Below are 20,583 nucleotides of genomic sequence, written 5' to 3' on the forward strand. Positions count from 1 at the left end.
CACGTGGCAATAGACCACTTGAACTAGCAAGATCGAAGGACGCAACGTGCACCCCTATAAGCACGACGCACTTGGATTTTTTCGGCTATAAATACTCGCCTCCGTATATGCTTTAATCCTCAAACCCTTAAAATCCCTATCTCTGGAGTATTCCAACCTTTTAGCCCATGTTCCCTTAGATTTATGTAATACGTTGAAGCCCTATAATCCCTAAAGTGCCCGACAAGTTGTAGTTATCAAATAGAAGCTCTGTCAGTGCAATTTTCGGACGTTTGTCTGGAAGAACCTCTGAAAGTTAAGCTACACTATAATCTTTTCAGTGTAACTTATATTTATAGTCATCGGTGTTTGTTATGAACCTATAAATAAGATTTATCAGTAATTCCATGTCGTTATACTAATTTATTTACTTATGGGGGTGATGTCTATGCTAGATTTAGTGAGTTGTTTAAAGTAGGATTTCCAAACAATATACTCGGTATACCAAACGGACCCAACCTCCGATATGATCTTACCTGGTTGCTCCTTACTTGATAGATCTTAATGTAGACATTGGAATGATTGATGAGTCTAGACTATCATTAGTCATGTAGAATACTAGGCTAAGACTTAGTGATAATTATACTAGGTCGCGTCAAAAGAAAAGCAACTTCCTAGAAGTGAAGCGTTGCCTAAATCTCAAGTCATCACTTTAACAAGTGAGTGCATTATGACTTTCAGCTTACTCATAGATATAAAGTATCTAGATGATTAAATGTTATGTGTGTCTGTTATCTATATTACTTGATATCTGTGTTAGATGAATTATACGATTTAACTCGATTTATATATATATATATATATATATATATATATATATATATATATACTCATATATTTATATAAATTATATTGGGTAGTGATGGGTGATAAAAATGATGATATGATGATGAGGGAACTTGACTTTTGATGAACCAGTCATTTAGCATAATATAGATGACGACCACAGACTATTCAAGACAGTCCAGTGGAATGCTCGGAGGTTCGTAGCCTGTAGGTGTTAGTGAACTATATGTTCATTGATGTACCCTATCCCCCCATGGTTGCTTTATCGACACATATTGCTAAAGGAATCCCTAAGCATTATTTCTACCCGTTGATGATGATGATCCTTCTGATAGGTCTCTTGAGATCATTATTTAGGGTCAATATGTGAGAAAAATGGGAATGGGTAATCGGGTAAAATATTTGATGTGAAATATATAATTAAAGAACTTAATTATTATGGGTTGAAAATCATATGTGCTCACCAGGCTTCCAAGCATGACCCTCTTATTTTCTTTTGATCATAAGTAGCGGTACGAAGACACGGGGTTGATGAGTGATTTCAAAAGTTTTTACGCCATAGTATAAATAATTGTTGTAATGCCTATTAAGACTTGTTTATGCTTATGTGTTTGACATCCCATGATATTTTATGTATAAATGAAATATGTTTCTTCAGAAACTCTTTTTTTAGGAATGATTCCTAAAAAAAGTTTTAAATTGGCCATGAAATGGGATGTCACAGTTGGTATCATAGCATTAGTTTAAGAAAACTAGGAATAATTGAGGATTTCTAGACTTAAACATAGAATGTTAAGTGATGATTATAAGATGAGTGTCTGCTATATTTTTGGTAGTTTTCCTGGAATGACACATATACTAGCTTATTTTAGGAATGATTCCTAAATTGCTTTTATGTAGTAAATGATTTATGTTAAAGCATGCTATAGAGATAAGATGCCTTAAATGCTTTAGGTTTCCTACCTAGGATGCTATTAATTGAATAAATCGATGGTTTGTTGCCGACCAAGATTTAGAAGTTTTATGTGTTCAGGATTCTAAACCTTTAATTATGATATTAGAACTGACGTATAAATTTCCAGAGTGATAAGGAGATTATACGTCTAAACCTTCCCTATCTATATTCTTATCTGGGTACACTGAACGCCTTCTTTGGTGTATAGATCAACATGGTGAGAACTCGAAGTTAATTTAAAAATGGTAATCAGAAGCCTGAGCCTCGTACAATCGAGTACGCACAAGGGGAAATGCATGTGCAAGAACCAATCACGATGACGGGAGTCCAAACAATGATTTGGGATATGATGGTCGAACAAAGGGAGGATATGAGGCAACTAATCTGAGAGAATGAAAGAAAAACCATGACACCTGTTGAGCAACCCGAGCTTAATTAGGAGTCATCAGAAGAAGGTAATTACAGTAGGACAGTTATGTTGGATTAGGTGTCTAAGACCATAACTATAATTGGTATGTACTTGACCCGAGAGTAGCATGGTCCATTTGGGTTGCCTTCACCAGAACAATCTGATAGGATGGATAACTGAGAAAGAGTTTATTTGTGATTTATTAATATATTATAAGTATAATATATTAATTGAGAAATCATAATATTTAATTAGTATTGATAAATAATTAATTTGGAATTAATTTAGTGATCAAAAGAGTCTAATTAAATTAACGGGGAATGATTATGTAAATCAGTGATACATATAGTGTTTGGGCTATTGATCCATGTTGGGTTAAGTTTTATGTAAGTATCCATGAAGATTTAGCCCACATGAAATATGGATCATAACCCAAGTGTATGGATTAGGGTTTACCCATGACTCTTGGAATCCTACACTATATAAATGATACCCCTTAGCCAAAATCGGTTGCCCTAAGTGTTCTTGGAGTTCACATAACTGATTTTGTGTGTGCCTAACCTCTCTCTAAAAGTCCTCCTTTGTTCATGGTGTTTGTGAACCATTTGAGGCATCACACTTGAGGTCCTAAGCTCTTGAAAGGCCAACAACTACAAGCTACAAAAAAGAGGTATTCTTCTAACAAGTTTTATGATTCATGTACCCAATTTGTATGCTATATAGGTGTATGCTTTTGAAAATTGAAATTGCATGTATAATTAGATAAAACATAGACCCAAAGCATCTAGGGTTGCATGTGAACCATATGAGTGTTATAGTGCTTAAAACCCAACAAGTTAGCCGTGCTGAACTCCCAAGGGTTAGGAGAAATGAACCTGAGGAAGGGATTGCAAGGAATGGTTGCAAGTATAAGGATTTTATGGAAACCAAACCACCAAGCCTCTCTGAAAGCTCGACACTGGTGCAAGTGATGGAGTGGATCTACGAGATCGAGATGGTGTTTGAGAGTTGCGAGTGTAGCAATAAGGAGAGGATCGTGTTCGCAGTCAGACAACTAAAGACTGGGGTATTAAGCTACTAGAAGTTATTTGTTTATACCGTGCCCGAGGAAGAAGCTTGTAAGATTTCTTGGGAAGAAATTATGGTGCAGCTGAAGAGAGAGTATTGCTCTGAGCAGGTTCATCTAGAAATCAATAATCAGTTCTAGAATATGAAGAAGGGAAAGATGAGAATCAAGGAATACGTTGCAGTTTTACCGAGAAGATGAAGTTGGTTCCCTATTTGGTTCCTACTGAACTTTCCACGATCAACAAGTTTGCTAATGGATTACCAGTGGATTTTGGTCCAATGGTCAAACAAGCAACCACCTTGAAATCCGCCGTTTGGGCAGCTAAGAATGTTGAGATCCAGTTAAGGGAGAAGGCTCTGGAGAAAGCGTAAGTAAGAGAGAAAAAGAAGTTTAAGGGATGATCATGATCCAAAAAGAAGATTAGATTCTAAAAGTATGGTCCCAACAAGTCTGGGGGGAAGCAAAGAAGAAAAGTGATGTGAGAAGTCTAAGAAGAAGCACTCCTGAAGATGCAGCGAGGAGGCGACCTGTTATAAATGCGGAAGGACGGGTCACTATGCCAATGAGTGCACGTTCATCAAAATAGTGTGTTATGAATGCAGAGAGGAGGGGCATATTCAGAAGGATTGCCCGAAGAAGAAGGAGGCTGCGAAGCCTAATGTGCCTCCAAACCCAAAGGCGAGAGCATTCCAGATGACTCTGGAAGCGACAAAGAAAGAAGCAGATGTTGTTTCAGGTACTTTTTCTAGTAAATGAATTGCATTCCAATATATTGTTTAATTCGGGAGCTAATTACTCTTTTATTTCACACAAATTATGTAGAAGACTAGCATTTCCTATAGATAGACTATATAGTGCTCTAGTAGTAGAAGTTGCTAGTGGCAAGTTTGTACCTGTTAGTGAATGTATGAAGAATATTGTCATTGACTTGAATGGGAATAAGTTTCACAGGGAATTATTGCCCATTGAGTTAATTGAGTTTAACATAGTATTAGTAATGGATTGGCTTAGTACGAACGACGTCGAGATACTATATAGATAGAAGATAGTGAGAGTGAACCCTCCTGGAAAAAAACCATTTATGATGCACGGGGACAAACGTAGAGTCAATTTTGGAATTATCTCCCTAATGAAAGCCAAAAAGTGTTTGTCCAAAGGATGTACATCATATCTCCCATTCGTGATCGATGCAAAGAAGGAGAAGAACGAGATGCAGAGAATATATGTGGTATGTGACTTTCCAGAAGTGTTTCCTGAAGATTTTCCCGGATTACCCTGTGATAGACAAGTAGAGTTTTGAATAGACTTGTTACCAAGAACCACACTGATAGTGAAAGCACCATACCAAAAAGCACCAACGGAGATGAAGGAGCTTATGATACAACCTGAGGAGCTGTTGGACAAATGTTTCATTAGACCTACTTCATCACCCTGGGGATCTTCGGTATTATTTATGAAAAAGAAGGATGGAAGCATGAGGATGTGCATAGAGTATAGAGAGCTGAACAAGGAAACGGTGAAGAACAAGTACCTCTTGCCAAGGATAGATGACATGTTTGACCAACTTCAAGGCGCAAGCTATTTTTTAAAGATCGCTCTTAGGTTTGGATATCATCAGTTGAAGGTGAGAGAGCAAGACATCGAGAAGATAGCTTTTAGAACGAGATATGGAAACGTTGAGTTTTTGGTGATGTCCTTTGGATTGACCAATGCTCTAACAACATTTATAGATATGATGAATAGGGTGTCTAAATCATTCCTCGATAGATCTATAATAGTGGTCATCAATGATATTCCTGTATACTCGAAGAGCTAGCAGGATCATGGAAAGAACTTGCGAGAATTATTGGAAGTTCTGAAATTGGAGAAGTTGTATGAAAAGTTCTCCAAATGTGATTTTCGGATCCGAGAGCTGCAATTTTTATGTCATGTGGTTGACCCAGCAAAGATCGAAGCAATGATGAAGTGGGAATGACCAAAAAGTCTCACCGAGATTCGTAGCTTTCTGGGATTAGATGGATATTATAAAAGGTTTATCCAAGACTTTTCTTCAATAGTTTCTCCATTGACAGCTTTGACCCACAAAGGAGCTACCTACACAAGGAGTGAGAAGCTAAATAAGTGATTGTGTTAAGAACCAATCATTTATTTACCCAACAGAGTTGAATACTTTGTAGTTTACAGTGATGCATATAGCGCTAGGTTAGGTTGTCTTCTGACCCGAAGAGATAAAGTGATAGCATATGCATCCAAACAACTGAAATACCACTAGAAGAAATACCTCACTCATGATTTGGAGTTGGCGGCAGTGGTTTTTGCACTAAAGATATGGAGACATTATCTTTATTGCACGAAATATAAAATTTTCACCAATCATAAGAGTATTCAACATCTCTTTGATCAGAAGGAATTGAACGTGAGACAAATACGCTGGCTACAGTTACTCAAGGATTACGACTGTGAGATACTTTACCACCGTGGTAAAGCGAAAGTCATAGAAGATGCTCTGAGTAGGAAGGTAAACCTGGAGAGAAAAAGGCCAAGAGCGTTGAGAATTGAAATTTTCTCGACAATTGTCAAAAGTGAAGAAGGTTCAGAATGATGATTTGATAGGAGATCACCAAAAAGAGGAACATTTAGGAAAAACACTAGTGTTACATACAAATAGCCAAGGGTTGAACGTAATCCAAAATTGAATTTGGGTACCCATTATGGGAGGAATGCGGGATCTTCTTATGGAATAAGCTCATAAGACCATGTACTTAATTCATCTAGGCAGCACCAAGATGTATAGAGATCTGAAACCTTATTACTGGAGGGTGACGATGAAGCTCGATGTTGCTAATTATGTGGCTGAGTGTGTGACATGTGAAAGATTTAAAGCACAACATCAAAAACCATATGAGAATTTAGAACCTTTACCAGTACCAAAGGGTAAGTGGGAAGACATCACCTTGGATTTTGTCACCAAACTACCTAGGACGAAGAATGGTCACAACATTATTTGGGTAATTGTAGACCGATTCACAAAGAGTGTACATTTCATACTAGCTAATGAGAAGTGGTATATGGACAAGCTTGCAAATTTTTACGTGAAGGAGATAATGAAAATCACTGTGTTCCCTTGACAATTGTGGCATACCGTGTGTTTTGGTCAAAAAATTACACAAGTATTGATCAACCAAATTGAATGAGAGGTTTTGATGTTCGAATTGTGAAATAGAAAAAGATAAAGAGAATGACACAATTGTTTACAAGGAAAGACCTTGATCCTTGCTAGGATCTCCGTCACAAAACCTTGGGAGGTGATAATGATCACCTTCCTTGATGATTTTATTAATATAAAATGATGATTACAAAGAATATCTTTGCAAAAACAAATGAAAAAGTTCTTAAAGTAAGCTGAGAGTTCACAGTGTGTGTTGTGTGCGAGATATAAGTGTCAATTTATAGTCTAAACTAGCTAACAGAATGTATGATATTCCTAAGATACTCTATGACCAGCTTTGTGAACGTTGTTTGACTTGGTATCCTAGGTCTTTAGCATAGTTGAGACGAAACTCTGTTGAGAATAAGTCTTCTCTTGACTATTTATGCACATGTTTTAGTTATGAACGAAATATAACCGTTATAAATATTAGTAAATAAAAATAACAGTATTAGTCGGGACCCTGAGATAGTTGAGGATCTTGAATATCTGTTGAGGTTTAAGGATCCTGGCCCTAACAATTGCCCTAAGTTATCCCTGCAAATGTAGGAGTTAATTTCGAGAATATTATAGGGATAACTTAAATTAAAGATATATATATATATATATATATATATATATATATATATATATATATATATATATATATATATACAGAGAGAGAGAGAGAGAGAGAAAATTAAATTTCAAAATTAACCCTTAACGGCTAGGTAATTTTGAAATCCAACGGGTGGATAACTAGCCGTTAATAGTCAAATCAGCCTCAACTCCTCAGTATAAATAGAGGTGATCAGTTCCACCATTCTTTACTCGTCTCGTATTTGTTTTCTTTACTTGTGCTGCTTTTCGAGTACCGGCGATTCATTAGAAGGTAACTATTTCTACGTTTTTACTTCTTCTATCATGGTTAGAAAAATGGTCGTTTCTCGCAAAAACATCTTAGCTCTACCCTAAGATGACTTCATCGACCAAGGGATTCTCTCCTACGAAGAGACGTGTTCCTTCGGTGACCAAAATATTGATTCTTTGGGACTCAATGGAAATTTTCCCCCTGAAGCTGTTTTTAGGCCCTTTGACCCTCTCATCCAGCCTGAATTCGTTTCTCCTACCTGGGTGTGCTTCCCTGAATACCCCTTCTCCTTGGGTTTGAAATATCCTTTCACCGGGATTGTCTTTGAATTCTTCAGGGTGACTGGGATCTCATATATTCAGGCCATGCCGATTGTTTGGAGGATCCTATACTGGATTGATCAGGTAAATCAATCAAAAGGCCTTGATATAGGTCTTTCTGAATTCGCCTGCATATATGATCTCACAACCTTCGAGAATTTTCGCTTTCTCCTCAAATTAAAAACCCACAGATCTCCTCTAGTCCTAAAAACCAAGCATAATGATGGAGCTTGGAAAGAAAAATACATTTTTTGTGAGACGTGACTCTTTTCCTAATAGGGATCTCTTGTCGGATGCCCGGGTCAAAAGGGTAGGATTCCTTTAAATTAATATAAGGATCCTGGAATTCACATCTTCTTATTTTGTTTGCTTTTTTGCAGTTTTCAAATTCGAAGAGCTCGTCCCCATTGCTGAGGAATCTAAAGAGAAGATCGAGAAGTTCTTGGCCTTGTCTGAAGCTAAGAGATCCTTCCGATTTGATCAAACCACTCTGCAAGAAAGCTCTTCTACTGACCTCATGTCCATAGGTAAGGATCCTTGATTATTTTCGCTTGTGATGAAGGTTTTTCATAGTCTTCTGTTGTTTATTTGTATAGGATCCAAAGTCACTCGTTCCAGTGCTCGCTTCACACTCGCTGATCTTAACACAGCCATGTCGAAGGATCAGCTGACGGTGAAAAAGGAGTAGAGCTTATCCTCTCTTCCTCCTAAGAAATTGACTACTAACTTGGCAGTGAAGACCCCGGGATCCCGAAAAAGGAAAATTGTTAAGTCAGCAGGTCTATCTTTGGAGAGCCTTGGAGCTGAGTAAGCTCTCTAGAAATTGGTTTCTTTATCCCAAGTTGTAAGTATTGATTTTATTCTCGTCCTGTCTTTTATTATTCCTTTTGCTGACCTACTATGTCTTTGTTTTAGGTCTCTGATCATGTTTCTACTGATCTAAGGATCCGAGCAGAGAGGGCTGAACAAACTCTTTAGGGACAGGAGAGGATGTGAAAAGTGACCAATGAGAATCTGTTGAGGAGAGTGGAGCTGCTCAGCAAGGACAAGGCTGAGAAAGAGGATAAGCACTTGAACAAGATGCAGGAAGTAATTTCTGATGTGAAGGTCAGTGCTGCAGTGGCTGTTTGGGAGGCCAAGATCCGTCTTGTAGAGGATCTTGAGAATGCAAGTCCTGGGATGTGGACGGTTGGCGTAAGGCACTGGCCAAACTGACTGGCAAGCCTGCTACCACCAATCAGGATCCAATATTGCAGCTGATCGAAGGAGGGGAGAATAAGGGCACACCCGATGATAACCAGGCTAAGGTCTAGGCATGTGAGATGTTAGTTTAAGTAGTTTTTGTTTTTATCAGTAATGTAAACAATTAATCTTTTGGTTGGGTTGGTACGCAACCCCTTTTTGAATGCAATGGCTGTGTTTCCTTTTATATCTCTCTCCTGATTTCTCTTCATGACTGTTATGATATTAGGATCCTTAAACAATCAGGATCCTGGAAAACTTGCTTCCTGCAAACAATCTTGGGACAAAATTCTCTTAGTGAATCATTTTGGCATACTTAAATTCTGATAATCAAATGACTTTTTCTTAGGATCCTAGAAAGTTCAGGATCCTTAAATTTTACTTAGAGTTTTTCGAGAATAAGGATAGATGGAACCTGATTGTTTTCAATTTTTTCCTTAAGCTTCATATGCTCGTAATTCATAGAATTTATTGAAGATAAATATTAACTTAGAAAAGAACTTAGGATTGCTGTTGACTTCTGATTATAAGGTTCTTCATTGATGAGGGTCTATAGCGATGAGGATCCTTAATGACATGGATCCTTAACGATGAGGATCCTTAGTGATAAGGATCCTTAATCATTAGATCATACGGGGGAAGTCCCTTCGTAGGATAACCTATTTAGACTATGGACTTTGACAAAATTCTTGGGTAATACCATAAATTCAACTAATAACATGTTAAAATCCCAACGTGTGATAACATGGAGATCTTATAAACCTTATGTAATTTCTGGGGTAGGATCCCAATTTTGGATAACATGAAAATGTCATAAACCTTAAGGACCTTAACGTTTTTTCAAAGATAAGAGGGTTGCCAAGCCAATGCATCATGAAATGATCACCTTATTCGTATCCCATACTAAGATATCGTGCGCTCAATCGAGGTGTATAAACCATAGTTCGTGTGAAAGAGGTAATTAGCTCTTTTAACCTTAGAGGGGATTAAGTACCCTTAAACGTAGGAGAGATGATTAGTCTCTAGCTTGTGTATATGATAGTTTAAATATTATACCTTGAGATCTTTGTATTTGAGGATCCTTATGTCTCAGGATCTTCAACCTCGAGGATCCCTATGTTTCAAGATCTTTAACCTCGAGGATCCCTATGTTTCAAGATCTTGAGGATCCTTATGTTTCAAGATCATTGCTTATGGAGATCCTTAGTTGTACGTCGTTCTGCATAGAAAACGTTAGCTAGGGGTGGGCGTTATTCTAGCTAACGCCCCTCCGATACTTAGGTTAGTAGTGTATTCGAGGAGAAAATAAGTAATGATGAAAAGTTTAAGGTAAAAAACATGTGCACCTTGGTCTTGTTGAAGATCAATCGATCTTACTTATATATAGTATGCTTTGAGATGTATAGCATTCCAGGATCTTGGAAAAATGTCTCATTCGAGTGTGGCTAGACAAGTGCTGCTTTTCCTACTTCAGCATCTATGAGATATGGTTCTTCCCATTTAGGAGCTAATTTACCTGAACTAGGATCCTTGGTGTTTTGGAAGTTTTTCCTTAATACCAAGTCTCCTATTTGGAATCTTCTGACTTTTATGTTCTTATTGTAAGCCTTGGTGATCCTTTGTTGATGATCAGCAATGCATATATTGGCAAGATCTCTGAGTTCATCAATAGTGTCAAGATCCTGGGCTAGGATCCTGTCACTACCTTCTTGATTTTGGAGCAAGTATCTTGCCATCGGGATCACTACTTTGGTAGGGATCATTTCTTCTATCCCAAAAACCAAGGAGTAGGCGCGTGACCTGTGGCTACTTTGGAAGTGGTCATATCTTCCCATAGGACGAAAGGAAGTTATTCTTCCCATCTTCCTTTCTTCTTGTCCAACCTTTTCTTCAAGTTGTTTACTATGATCTTATTGCTAGATTCTCCCTGACCATTAGCTTAGGGATGAACAGGTGTGGACATTATCATTTTGATTCCCCAAGTCGTACAAAAGTCTCTTGTTTTATTGATTATGAATTGGGATCCATTGTCGCATATGATTTCAGTCGGGATCCCAAACCTGGTCAAGATATTACATTTAATAAATGAGACTACCTCTTTGTCTCTTACTCGAATGAAGGCTTCATCTTCGATCCGCTTCGACAAGTAACCAGTCATCACCAACATAAAGACTTTTCCTCCTGGAGCTATTGGTAATTTTCCTATTATATCTATTCCCCATTTCATGAATGGCCATGGAGATATAATAGGATGTAGAGGTTCTACTGGATGATGTAGGATGTTGTTGTATCTTTGGCAAGAATCACATTTTTGAGCATGTAGAAAAAAATCTCTCTTCATGGTTGGCTAGTAAGATCCTATTCCGAATACCTTGGAGAATAAGGATCTGCCCAGTGTGATTGCCACAGTCTCATTCATTTATATCTTTCAAGACTTCTACAGCTTCAGGTTCTTCCAAGCATCTGAGATATGGACCTGCCAGAGACTTTCTACAGAGTTTACCTTGGATTATTATGAATCTTGAGACTCTTGTTCTGAATGCTTTTTCCCTTTTTTCTTCCGTTGGAATCGTACCATTTTGGAGATACTCCATAATGGGTTGGATCCATGATTGTCGACTTCTTCAAGGATCCTGTTCGTCGGGATCCCTTTGAGGAGGGATCTGGGGGTCAGGATCTCTGATGGCTGTTACATTTATTGGTTGTTCAGGATCATTGGGCTTGTCGGAAAGGGATTCGATAGCTAGAGTTATAATCTGGGTCATAGGAAACTTCATTTCTGGTGGGATCCTAAGTTAGCTAATGCATCTGCTTCTATGTTTTCTTCCCTGGGAACTTGGGTTAGGCTAAAGTTTTCAAAATTAGAGGGTAATTTTTTGAGGATCTCAAGGTATAATGCAGATCTTTCACCTTTCACTGCATAAGATCCATTGAAGTGACTGATTAATAATAAAGAATCAACAAATACCTGAATATCCTTGATATGAAGATCCTTATCAAGTTGTAGTCCCATAATGAGTGATTCATATTTTGCTTCGTTGTTGGTTGCGTTGAATTCGCAACTATCTGCCTAAGGTAGGATGTCCCCCTGTGGCGATTATATTATGATCCCTAGCCCGGTTCCTCTTTGGTTTGAAGCTCCATCTGTGAATAGTGTCCATTTTCCCAAGTGTTCATCTTCTAGAAGTTGATTAGCTTCAAGGTCTACTTCTTTTTGTAGATCCTCACTAAAGTCAGCCACAAAGTCTACTAATGCTTGTGACTTTATGCCGGATCTTGACTCATATTTGATGTCGAATGTGCATAACTTCACTGACCGTTTTGTCATCCTTCCTGACATTTCTGGTTCTCTCATCACATTCTTAATAGGAAAATTAGTTTTCATGTGTATAGTATGTGTCTCGAAGTAATGTCTTAATTAAGTAGAAGCAGTTACTAACGCAAGAATTAATTTTTCGAGATGAGAATACATGGTATCAGGATCTAGAAGACTTTTACTTACGTAGTTGATAGTATGTTGGTCTCCATTAAGATCCTTGGCTAGGATAGTACTTACCGCGTTTCAGAATACTGAGAGGTAGACAAGAAGTGGTTCTCCATCTATAGGCTTCGCTAGTAACGGCGCGAAACATAAGTATTTTTCCTGAAAAGCTTCTTTGTGTTCTTCAGTCCGTTCAAACCTCTTGTTCTTCTTAAAGATATCATAGAAGGGCATACACCTTTTTGAGGATCTTGAAATGAACCCGTTGAGTGTCGCTACTCTTCCGGTTAGCCTTTAGATGTCTTTTGTTGAAGATGGAGATTTCAGCTCGATGATTGCTTTGATCTACTCCGGGCTTGCTTCTATTCCTCTCTTGGTTACCATATACCCAAGGAACTTGCCCGACTTCATCCCAAAGTGGCATTTAAGTGGATTCAACTTCATGTTGTATTCGTCCACAATGTCGAAGGCTTCATCGAGATCCCTAAGATGATCTTCAGCGTTCATTGACTTTACCACAATGTCGTCAATATAGACCTCCATGGTGTCCCCCAACTTGACTTTAAACATCTGATTCACCAATATTTGATATGTTGCACCTGCGTTTTTAATACCAAAAGCCATTCCAGTGTAACAATATATACCTGTTGGTGTTATAAATGCAGTATCTTGTTGATCGGATGGTTCCATCTGGATTTGTTGGAATCCTGTTGAAGCATCCATGAAGGTTAAGAGTTCGTGGCTATCCGTTGCATCTATCATAGAGTCAATGTGTGGTAGAGGGAAAGGATCCTTAGGACAAGCCTTGTTAAGATCCCTATAGTCTACACATACTCGCCATCTTCCGTTTCTCTTTTGAATGACAACTAAATTACCTAGCCATCATGGGAACTTCACTTCCTTGATCATCCATGTCTTGAGAAGCTTTTCCACTTCTTCTTGGATGATCTGATTCCTTTCGGGTGCAAATTTCCTTCTCTTTGGGTGTATTGGTCTGAAAGAAAGATCAATATTAAGTTTATAGATGATAATAGTCTTGTCTATAACTGTCATATCTTTGTTTTTCCATGTGATCGTCTTGCTTCTGGTTTGGAGGAAGATTAACAGGTTTTACTTGATTTGCTCAAGTATTGAGGATCCTATGAGTACTTTGGCTTCAGGATCCTCGATGCTCAGGGGCACTTCCTTCACGTCTTGCTCCTTTGTTTCTATAACATGTTGTGCCCCCTTCCTAAATTGTTATGCTTTCTGAAGTTTGGTCGTAGGCTTCATAGAGGTTTTATAACATTCCTTTAATTCTTGTTGATCTCCCATGATCTTCACTGTTCCCCATGGAGTAGGCATCTTTATACATTGATGGTATGTTGATGGAACCGCTTTCATCTCGTGGATCCACGGTCTACCTAATATTACATTATAAGAAGATAAGATTTCAATACTACATAAATTTTGTATAGAGCTTACCCCCTCTATGTATATTGGTAGCTTTATCTCCCCAACGATGTGTTTCGTTTCCCCACTAAATCCTATGATGACCGAGGATCTTTTGATTATCTCCGATTCCGAGATGTTCATCCTTCTTAGTGCGTCCAAGAGTATGATGTTGACCGAGGATCCTCTGTCAACAAGGATCCTTCTGATGAAGTGGTTGGCCATGTACAATGTTATCACAGGTCCGTCATGGTGAGGATCCTGGATCCCTTCCCTGTCCGTCTCGTCAAACATGATTTCCTTTTCATTGCTAACCAAGGTATTCTTTCGTGGTCTATTCTCCTTTTCTGTTTTAGAGACCTTGGTGTGTCTTTTAGACTGAGAGTAAGAAGTACCACAAATGTTAGATCCGCCTGAGATAACGTTAATTGTGTTGGCGTTTGGGGGTGGAGATCCTGGTTTCTCCGGGATCTTGTGACTGTCCTGGTTGTTATCCTTGGACTTTTTTCTCTTTCTTCCGAGGATCTCTTTAAGATGCCCCTTGCTAAAGAGGTAGCCAATCTCCTTTCTTAGGGCTATACAAACATCCATCATGTGACCAAAACCTGCGTGGTAAGCAGACCATTTGGACTTGTGTTTCCAACTCGTGGACTTGTTATCCTTCTTTTGCCACCTTGCTTTGTCTCCGAGATCCTACATAGCATGGATTAATCTTGAAACATCCATAGAAAAACAATAGTTCGTGATCTTACGAAGTTCCTCTTCCTTTCTTTCATCTTCGAGGGTATTAACCCTATGATGATTTGGTTTAGAATAGGCCTTCGATTTTTAGGATCTTGGGGCCGAGGATTCGGCCTTCCTGTTGGGATTCTCGTATTGACTAGAAGGGTTGCTTCTCTTCTGGACTTCTTTATCCTCTTCCAGCCTTATGAACCTGAATGCTCGTCATCTAAATTCGTCCAATCTTTTGCATGGGGTCATCACAAGATCTTCATAGAAGGGTGAATCCTTCCTTAGACCCATCTTGAAGGCCTCTACAGCAGTCGCCATGTCAACGTTGGGGATGCTAAGAGCTTTCCTTCGAAAGCTATTAACAAAATCCTTACGTCGTTCCTTAGGATCATGAACCACCCGATAAAGATCACTAGTGATGTTCTCAAAGGTTCTTTTACAAGAAAACTGGTTATTGAAAATATTGACAAAGTGTACAATTGAAGTAATAGAAAGGGAGGAACCTTTAGCAGCCATTTAAGAGATGATCTCGTAAGGTTTGAACCAAAGCCTTTGCATAGGCAAGCTTCCTTCAAGTGCACTGGGATGGGAATGATCTCCATCCTTTCTCGGTATTGTGCTACATGCTCTTCAGGATCCGTAGTTCCATCGTAAGGCCTCATGCTAGGAGTTTGGAAGCGCTTAGGAACTTCGGTATCAGCTATCGCATGATCAAATCTTGAGATCATGTGGCTTGTTGGAGACGCTTCTGGTATGGGTTGAACTACCCCGGGTACGCGTAAGATCATCTGTCTTAACTGCTGAAGTTCCGTAACCATGTTTGGACTTATTGTTGCATCAACATTTGTAGAGTTAGTATTGATAGTATTGATGTCTAAGAAGTTACTAGAATCAAGGTTTCTAGGAGTATTGAAAGGCTCATTGAGATTATTCAGCATAGATGCTCAATTGTTTATAGTTGTCCCCCAGGGCGACGCTGTAGTAGTAGGAGTCGTGTTCTCCTGGTGATTTCCTGAGGATCCTATGTTGTCGAAATTTAGGATCCTTGGTTGTACAACTGTGGGCATCATTTCCTAGGATCTCTGAAATTCTTCCTTCATCCTCTCCACTTCTCTAAGTAGTGTTCTATTCTCATCTTGCTATTGATTCATATGTTGCGTCATTTTCCTCATCATAGCTAAAAGTTCAGCAGTGGTGACCGGAGCAGTCGGATCCTAGAATCCTGAAGATCCCAAACTTCCTTGGCTAGTTATCAGAGCAGTCGGATCCTGGAGTCCTAAGGGTCCCAAACTTCCCAAGTTAGTGACCGGAGGGTTGTTTCTCTTGGAAGTGTCAGGTGATTTCCTCCGCCCAGGGGGTCCACTCGGAGGAGGTGGTAAGTTTTTGGTGGGAATGGAAGGAGCGGAGGATGAAGAAAGGATTGGTTGTGTAGACATGATCTTTCGAGGATTTTGAACACCACGGCCCCACGGTGGGCGTCAAATTGTTTTGGTCAAAAAATTACACAAGTATTGATCAACTAAATTGAATGAGAGGCTGTGATGTTCGAATTGTGCAATAGAAAAAGATAAAGAGAATGACACAATTGTTTACAAGGAAAGCCCTTGATCCTTGCTAGGATCTCTGGCACAAAACCTTGGGAGGTGATAAGGATCACCTGCCTTGATGATTTTATTAATCTAAAATGATGATTATAAAGAATATCTTCGTAAAAACAAATCAAAAAGTTATTAAAATAAGTTGAGAGTTCACAGTGTGTGTTTTGTGCGAGATACAAGTGTCAATTTATAGTCTAAACTAGCTAACAACATGTCAGATATTCTCGGGATCCTCTATGACCAGCTTTGTTAACGTTGTTTGACTTGGTATTCCGGGTCTTTAATTAGCATAGTTGAGACGAAACTCTGTTGAGAATAATTCTTATCTTGACTAGTTCTATACATGTGTTAGTTATGAAAGAAATATAACCTTTATAAATATAAGTAAATAAAAATAACGGTAATAGTCGGGATCCTGAGATAGTTCAGGATCCTGAATATCTGATGAGGTTTGAGGATCCTGAATGCTTTGAGGATCCTGTGCCTAACATCGTGACAATCGTTTCACCTCTAGGTTTTGGAAGAGCCAACAAGAGGAGATGGATACAAAGTTGTGTTTGATTACAAGCTACCATCCACAAACTGATAGTTAGAATGAAAGGACAATTCAAACACTGGAAGATATGCTAAGAGGATGTACTCTGGGATGAGCATCTACCCATTGTAGAGTTTTCCTACAATAATTGTTACCATTCGAGCAATAAAATGGCACCTTATCATGCGTTGTACGGACATAAGTGTATCTTATTGGATTGAAGCTGGAGAGAAGCAGTATATGGGTCCCGAGATTGTCCACCAAACTGTAGAGAAGTTGAAAGTAACCATAGAGAGGATGTTAGCAACTCAAGATCATCAGAAGATCTATGCATATACGAAGTGACAACCAATTACTTTTGAAGTTGGAGATTTGGTGTTGCTTAAAGTCTCTCCATGGAAGGCACTTATGAGATTTGGGAAGAGAGGAAAGCTGAGTCGAAGATTAATTAAACAATTTAAAGTACTTCATAGAATTGGAAATCAAGCATACAAGATGCAATTCCCAGCACAGCAGGATGGTATTCATAAAACCTTTCATGTGTGTTATTTGACCAAGTTTGCGGGAGAAGTTCCCAATATGATTTCACTTTCGGAATTGAGGAATGATCAAAATAAGGGGTTGATTGAAGAGCCCAAAATGAATGTTGATCGTAAGATAAAGAAGTTACGTGTAAGATGGTCAAACTAGTGTTAGTGCGATGGAAACATACGACAGGACCGAACCTTACCTGCGAGACAGAAAAAACGAAATGAGGAGTCGCTAACCACACCTTTTTGTTGATGCATGATTATGGGACGGAATCATCCTAATGGGGAGACAATTGTAATGCCCGCGTTTCTCACTAAGGATTAATTAGATGATGTAATAGTATTGGTCAACAATTGTAATCTTTTAAGAGATAAATAAGAGAATTATTTGGGTATTACGTGGTATTTGAGTATATATATATATATATATATATATATATATATATATATATATATATATATATATATATATATATATATATTAAAAATAGGAGTAAAATACACGTCAAATTTGAATAATAATTAGGATGAGTATCCTTCATGAAAGACGAATTAGTTGTGATGAGGATTTCCGAGATATACGGAACGCTCAAATCGGACATAGAACAAAGAAGTTGTGATCCGTTGAAGTTTCGTGTTTCGACCCGATACGACAACGAGTATCATAAAAAGTGAATTTTAGATTGGTTGCTTAGTAGCCTTAGTAATATAAATGAAATTTGTAGTAATCATAAAACATAGAGCATATATCTAAAGAATGCCTAAATATGACTTCATATGATGAAGTTATGATTTTTCGAAGTTTCAGCGCAATAGTGTGGACACAGAAATCGAATTTTACATTGGTTGATTGTTAGCCTAAACAATGTAAATGAGAATTGAATATCTGGTGATAGGAGTCCGTCGATATAAAGTACATCGAGAACGGAGTCCGTATGTAGCAGTTATGAAGTAGTTATGTAATTTTGAAAATCTGAAAATGAATACGCGCACGATTATCAAATAGCACCACGAGAGAGCACTACACAACATTTTCATTACAACCCCTTTCCTCCAAGACAAGCTAATGTAGCCCAAGGAAATTATGATACATGGCACCATAGGATGGTGATATGTGGCACCTTCTAGAAAGTGGATATGTGGATGAATGGGACAGCGACACGTTTCAAACGGCCAATGAAACCAGCAAGATCAGAGGGCGTGACGTATATGTTTCAACCCCTTTAGGCGCGGTGCGCTTGGCTTTTTTTGGCTATAAATAATCGCCTTCGTATATGATCCAACCCTCACGACCCTGCAAGTCTTCTCTCTCGAGTATTCCAGCCTTTTATCCCATGTTCCCTTAGATTTATGTATTCCGGAAAAGCCCTACGATCCCTGAAGTGCCTGACAAGTTGTAGCTATCAAGTAGAAGCTTTGTTAGTGTAATTTTCGGACATTTGTTAGGAAAACCTCTGTAAGTTAAGCTACACTCTAGTATTTTCAGTGTAACTTATATTTATAGTTGTAAGCCGTTGTTATGAACCAATAAATAAGATTTATCAATAAATTGGTGTCGTTATACTGATTAATTTACTTGTGGGGGTGATATCTTGGCTAAATTTAGAGAGGTGTTTAAAGTGGGATTTCCAAACAGTATAATATATATACCAAACGGGCCCTACCTCTAATATGATCTTACCTAGTTTCTCTTTGCTTGATAGATCTTGATGTAGACATTGGAATGATTGATGAGTCTAGACTATTATTAGTCACATAGAATACTACACTAAGACTTAGTGATAATTATACTAAGTAGCATCAAAGGAAAAGCAACTTGCTAGAAGCGAAGTGCTGCCCAAATCTCAAGTCATCACTTTAACAAGTCAGTACATAGTTACTTTCAGCTTACATATAGATATATAGTATCTAGATGATTAAATGCTATATGTGCCTATTATTTGTATTACTTGATATCTGTGTTAGATGAATTATATGATTTTACTCGATTTAATAATATATATATATATATATATATATAATATCGGGTACTGATGGATGCTGAAAATGATGATATGACGATGAGAGGACTTGACTTTTAATGAACCAGTCATCTAGTAGAGTATAAATGACAACCACAGACTATTCTAGAAACTCTAGTGGGATACTCGCATGCTCGCAACCTATAGGTGTTAATGAACTATATGTTAATTGATGTACTCTATCCCCCCCTATGGTTGCTTTAGGATAGGTCCCTTGAGATCAATATTTAGGGTAAATATGTGAGAATAACGGGAATGGGAAATCTGGTAAAATGTTTTATGTGGAATATATAATTAAATAACTTAATTATTGCGGTTTGAAAACCCTATGTGCTCACCAGTCTGCTAAGTCTGGCCCACTCAGTTTCTTTGTATCACAGGTAGCGGTACGAAGGCACAGGGTTGATGAGTGATTCGAAAAGTTGTTAGGCCATAGTATAAATAATTGTTCTAAGGCCTATTAAGACTTGTTTATGCTTATGTATCTGTATTGACGATTATATCCCAATGTTTTTTTATATATATCAATGAAATATGTTTCTTCGGAAACTCTTTTAAATATTTTTAGAAACTCTTTTAAATATTTTTGGAAACAAATTCCGCATTAATTTTTATACTCCGAAATAAATTAAGCATAAATAAAAAGTTTTAAATTGGTCGTGAAAATGGGGATGACACAGAAATAATAACGAAGAGAAAAAAAATTGTAAAATTGTTGGAGATAGTGTCTAAGTCCATAACTATATTTGGTATGTACTTGACCCGACCCGGCATGGTCCATTTGGGTTGCACTTCACCCGAACAATTTACGGATAATCTTTTGAGAATAGTATAAGTTATGATTTATTAATATATTATAAGTTCTAAAATATTAATATAAAATCATGTTATTTAATTAGTGTTGATCTATAATTAATTTAGAATTAATTTAGAGATCAAAAGTATGACTAATTAAATATGAGCTCTTGTATTTATATAGTGTGGGCTAATGCTTATTTGGAATGGGCTAGGCTTGCATGGAAAGTCCATGGATACTCCATGGAGCTTTAACCCATGGATCTCATGGAAATGAAAAGACATGGGTATTAGGGTTTACATGGATGTAACCCTAATCCACCACACTATATAAAGGAGGCTTTGGTTCTTGAAATAAGACTAGTTGATGTGTGTCAACCAAGAGGGCCGATTTCAAGAAGTTTGTGACTATTCTCTCAAGTTTCCAAGTTTGTGGTGATTTGTGACTTCCATTTGAGGCATCCACATTATTGGTGCTAGGCTCTCAAACTCCAAGCAATCAACTACTACTACAAGGTAAGTAATTCTACTAGTTTTATTTGATTCAAGTATCCCATGCCATGCTAGTTAGGATAAAAACCT

At 37.9% G+C, this 20,583-nt stretch overlaps 1 protein-coding gene across 1 annotated transcript; it reads right to left on the bottom strand.

Moving 5' to 3' along the window:
- Positions 1-13,598: 13,598 nt before the first annotated feature.
- On the bottom strand, positions 13,599-15,038 carry LOC145139655 (uncharacterized). The gene is made up of 2 exons (XM_079073400.1): positions 14,775-15,038; positions 13,599-14,483 (listed from the first exon to the last, which is right to left on the bottom strand). Exons 1-2 carry the CDS (start codon positions 15,036-15,038, stop codon positions 13,599-13,601), a joined length of 1,149 nt encoding a protein of 382 aa, XP_078929526.1.
- Positions 15,039-20,583: the final 5,545 nt, after the last annotated feature.

This window comes from Lactuca virosa, chromosome 9 (genome assembly GCF_052849685.1).
Source record: "Lactuca virosa cultivar CGN04683 chromosome 9, Lactuca_virosa_CGN04683_v6, whole genome shotgun sequence".
Taxonomy (NCBI): Eukaryota; Viridiplantae; Streptophyta; class Magnoliopsida; order Asterales; family Asteraceae; genus Lactuca; species Lactuca virosa.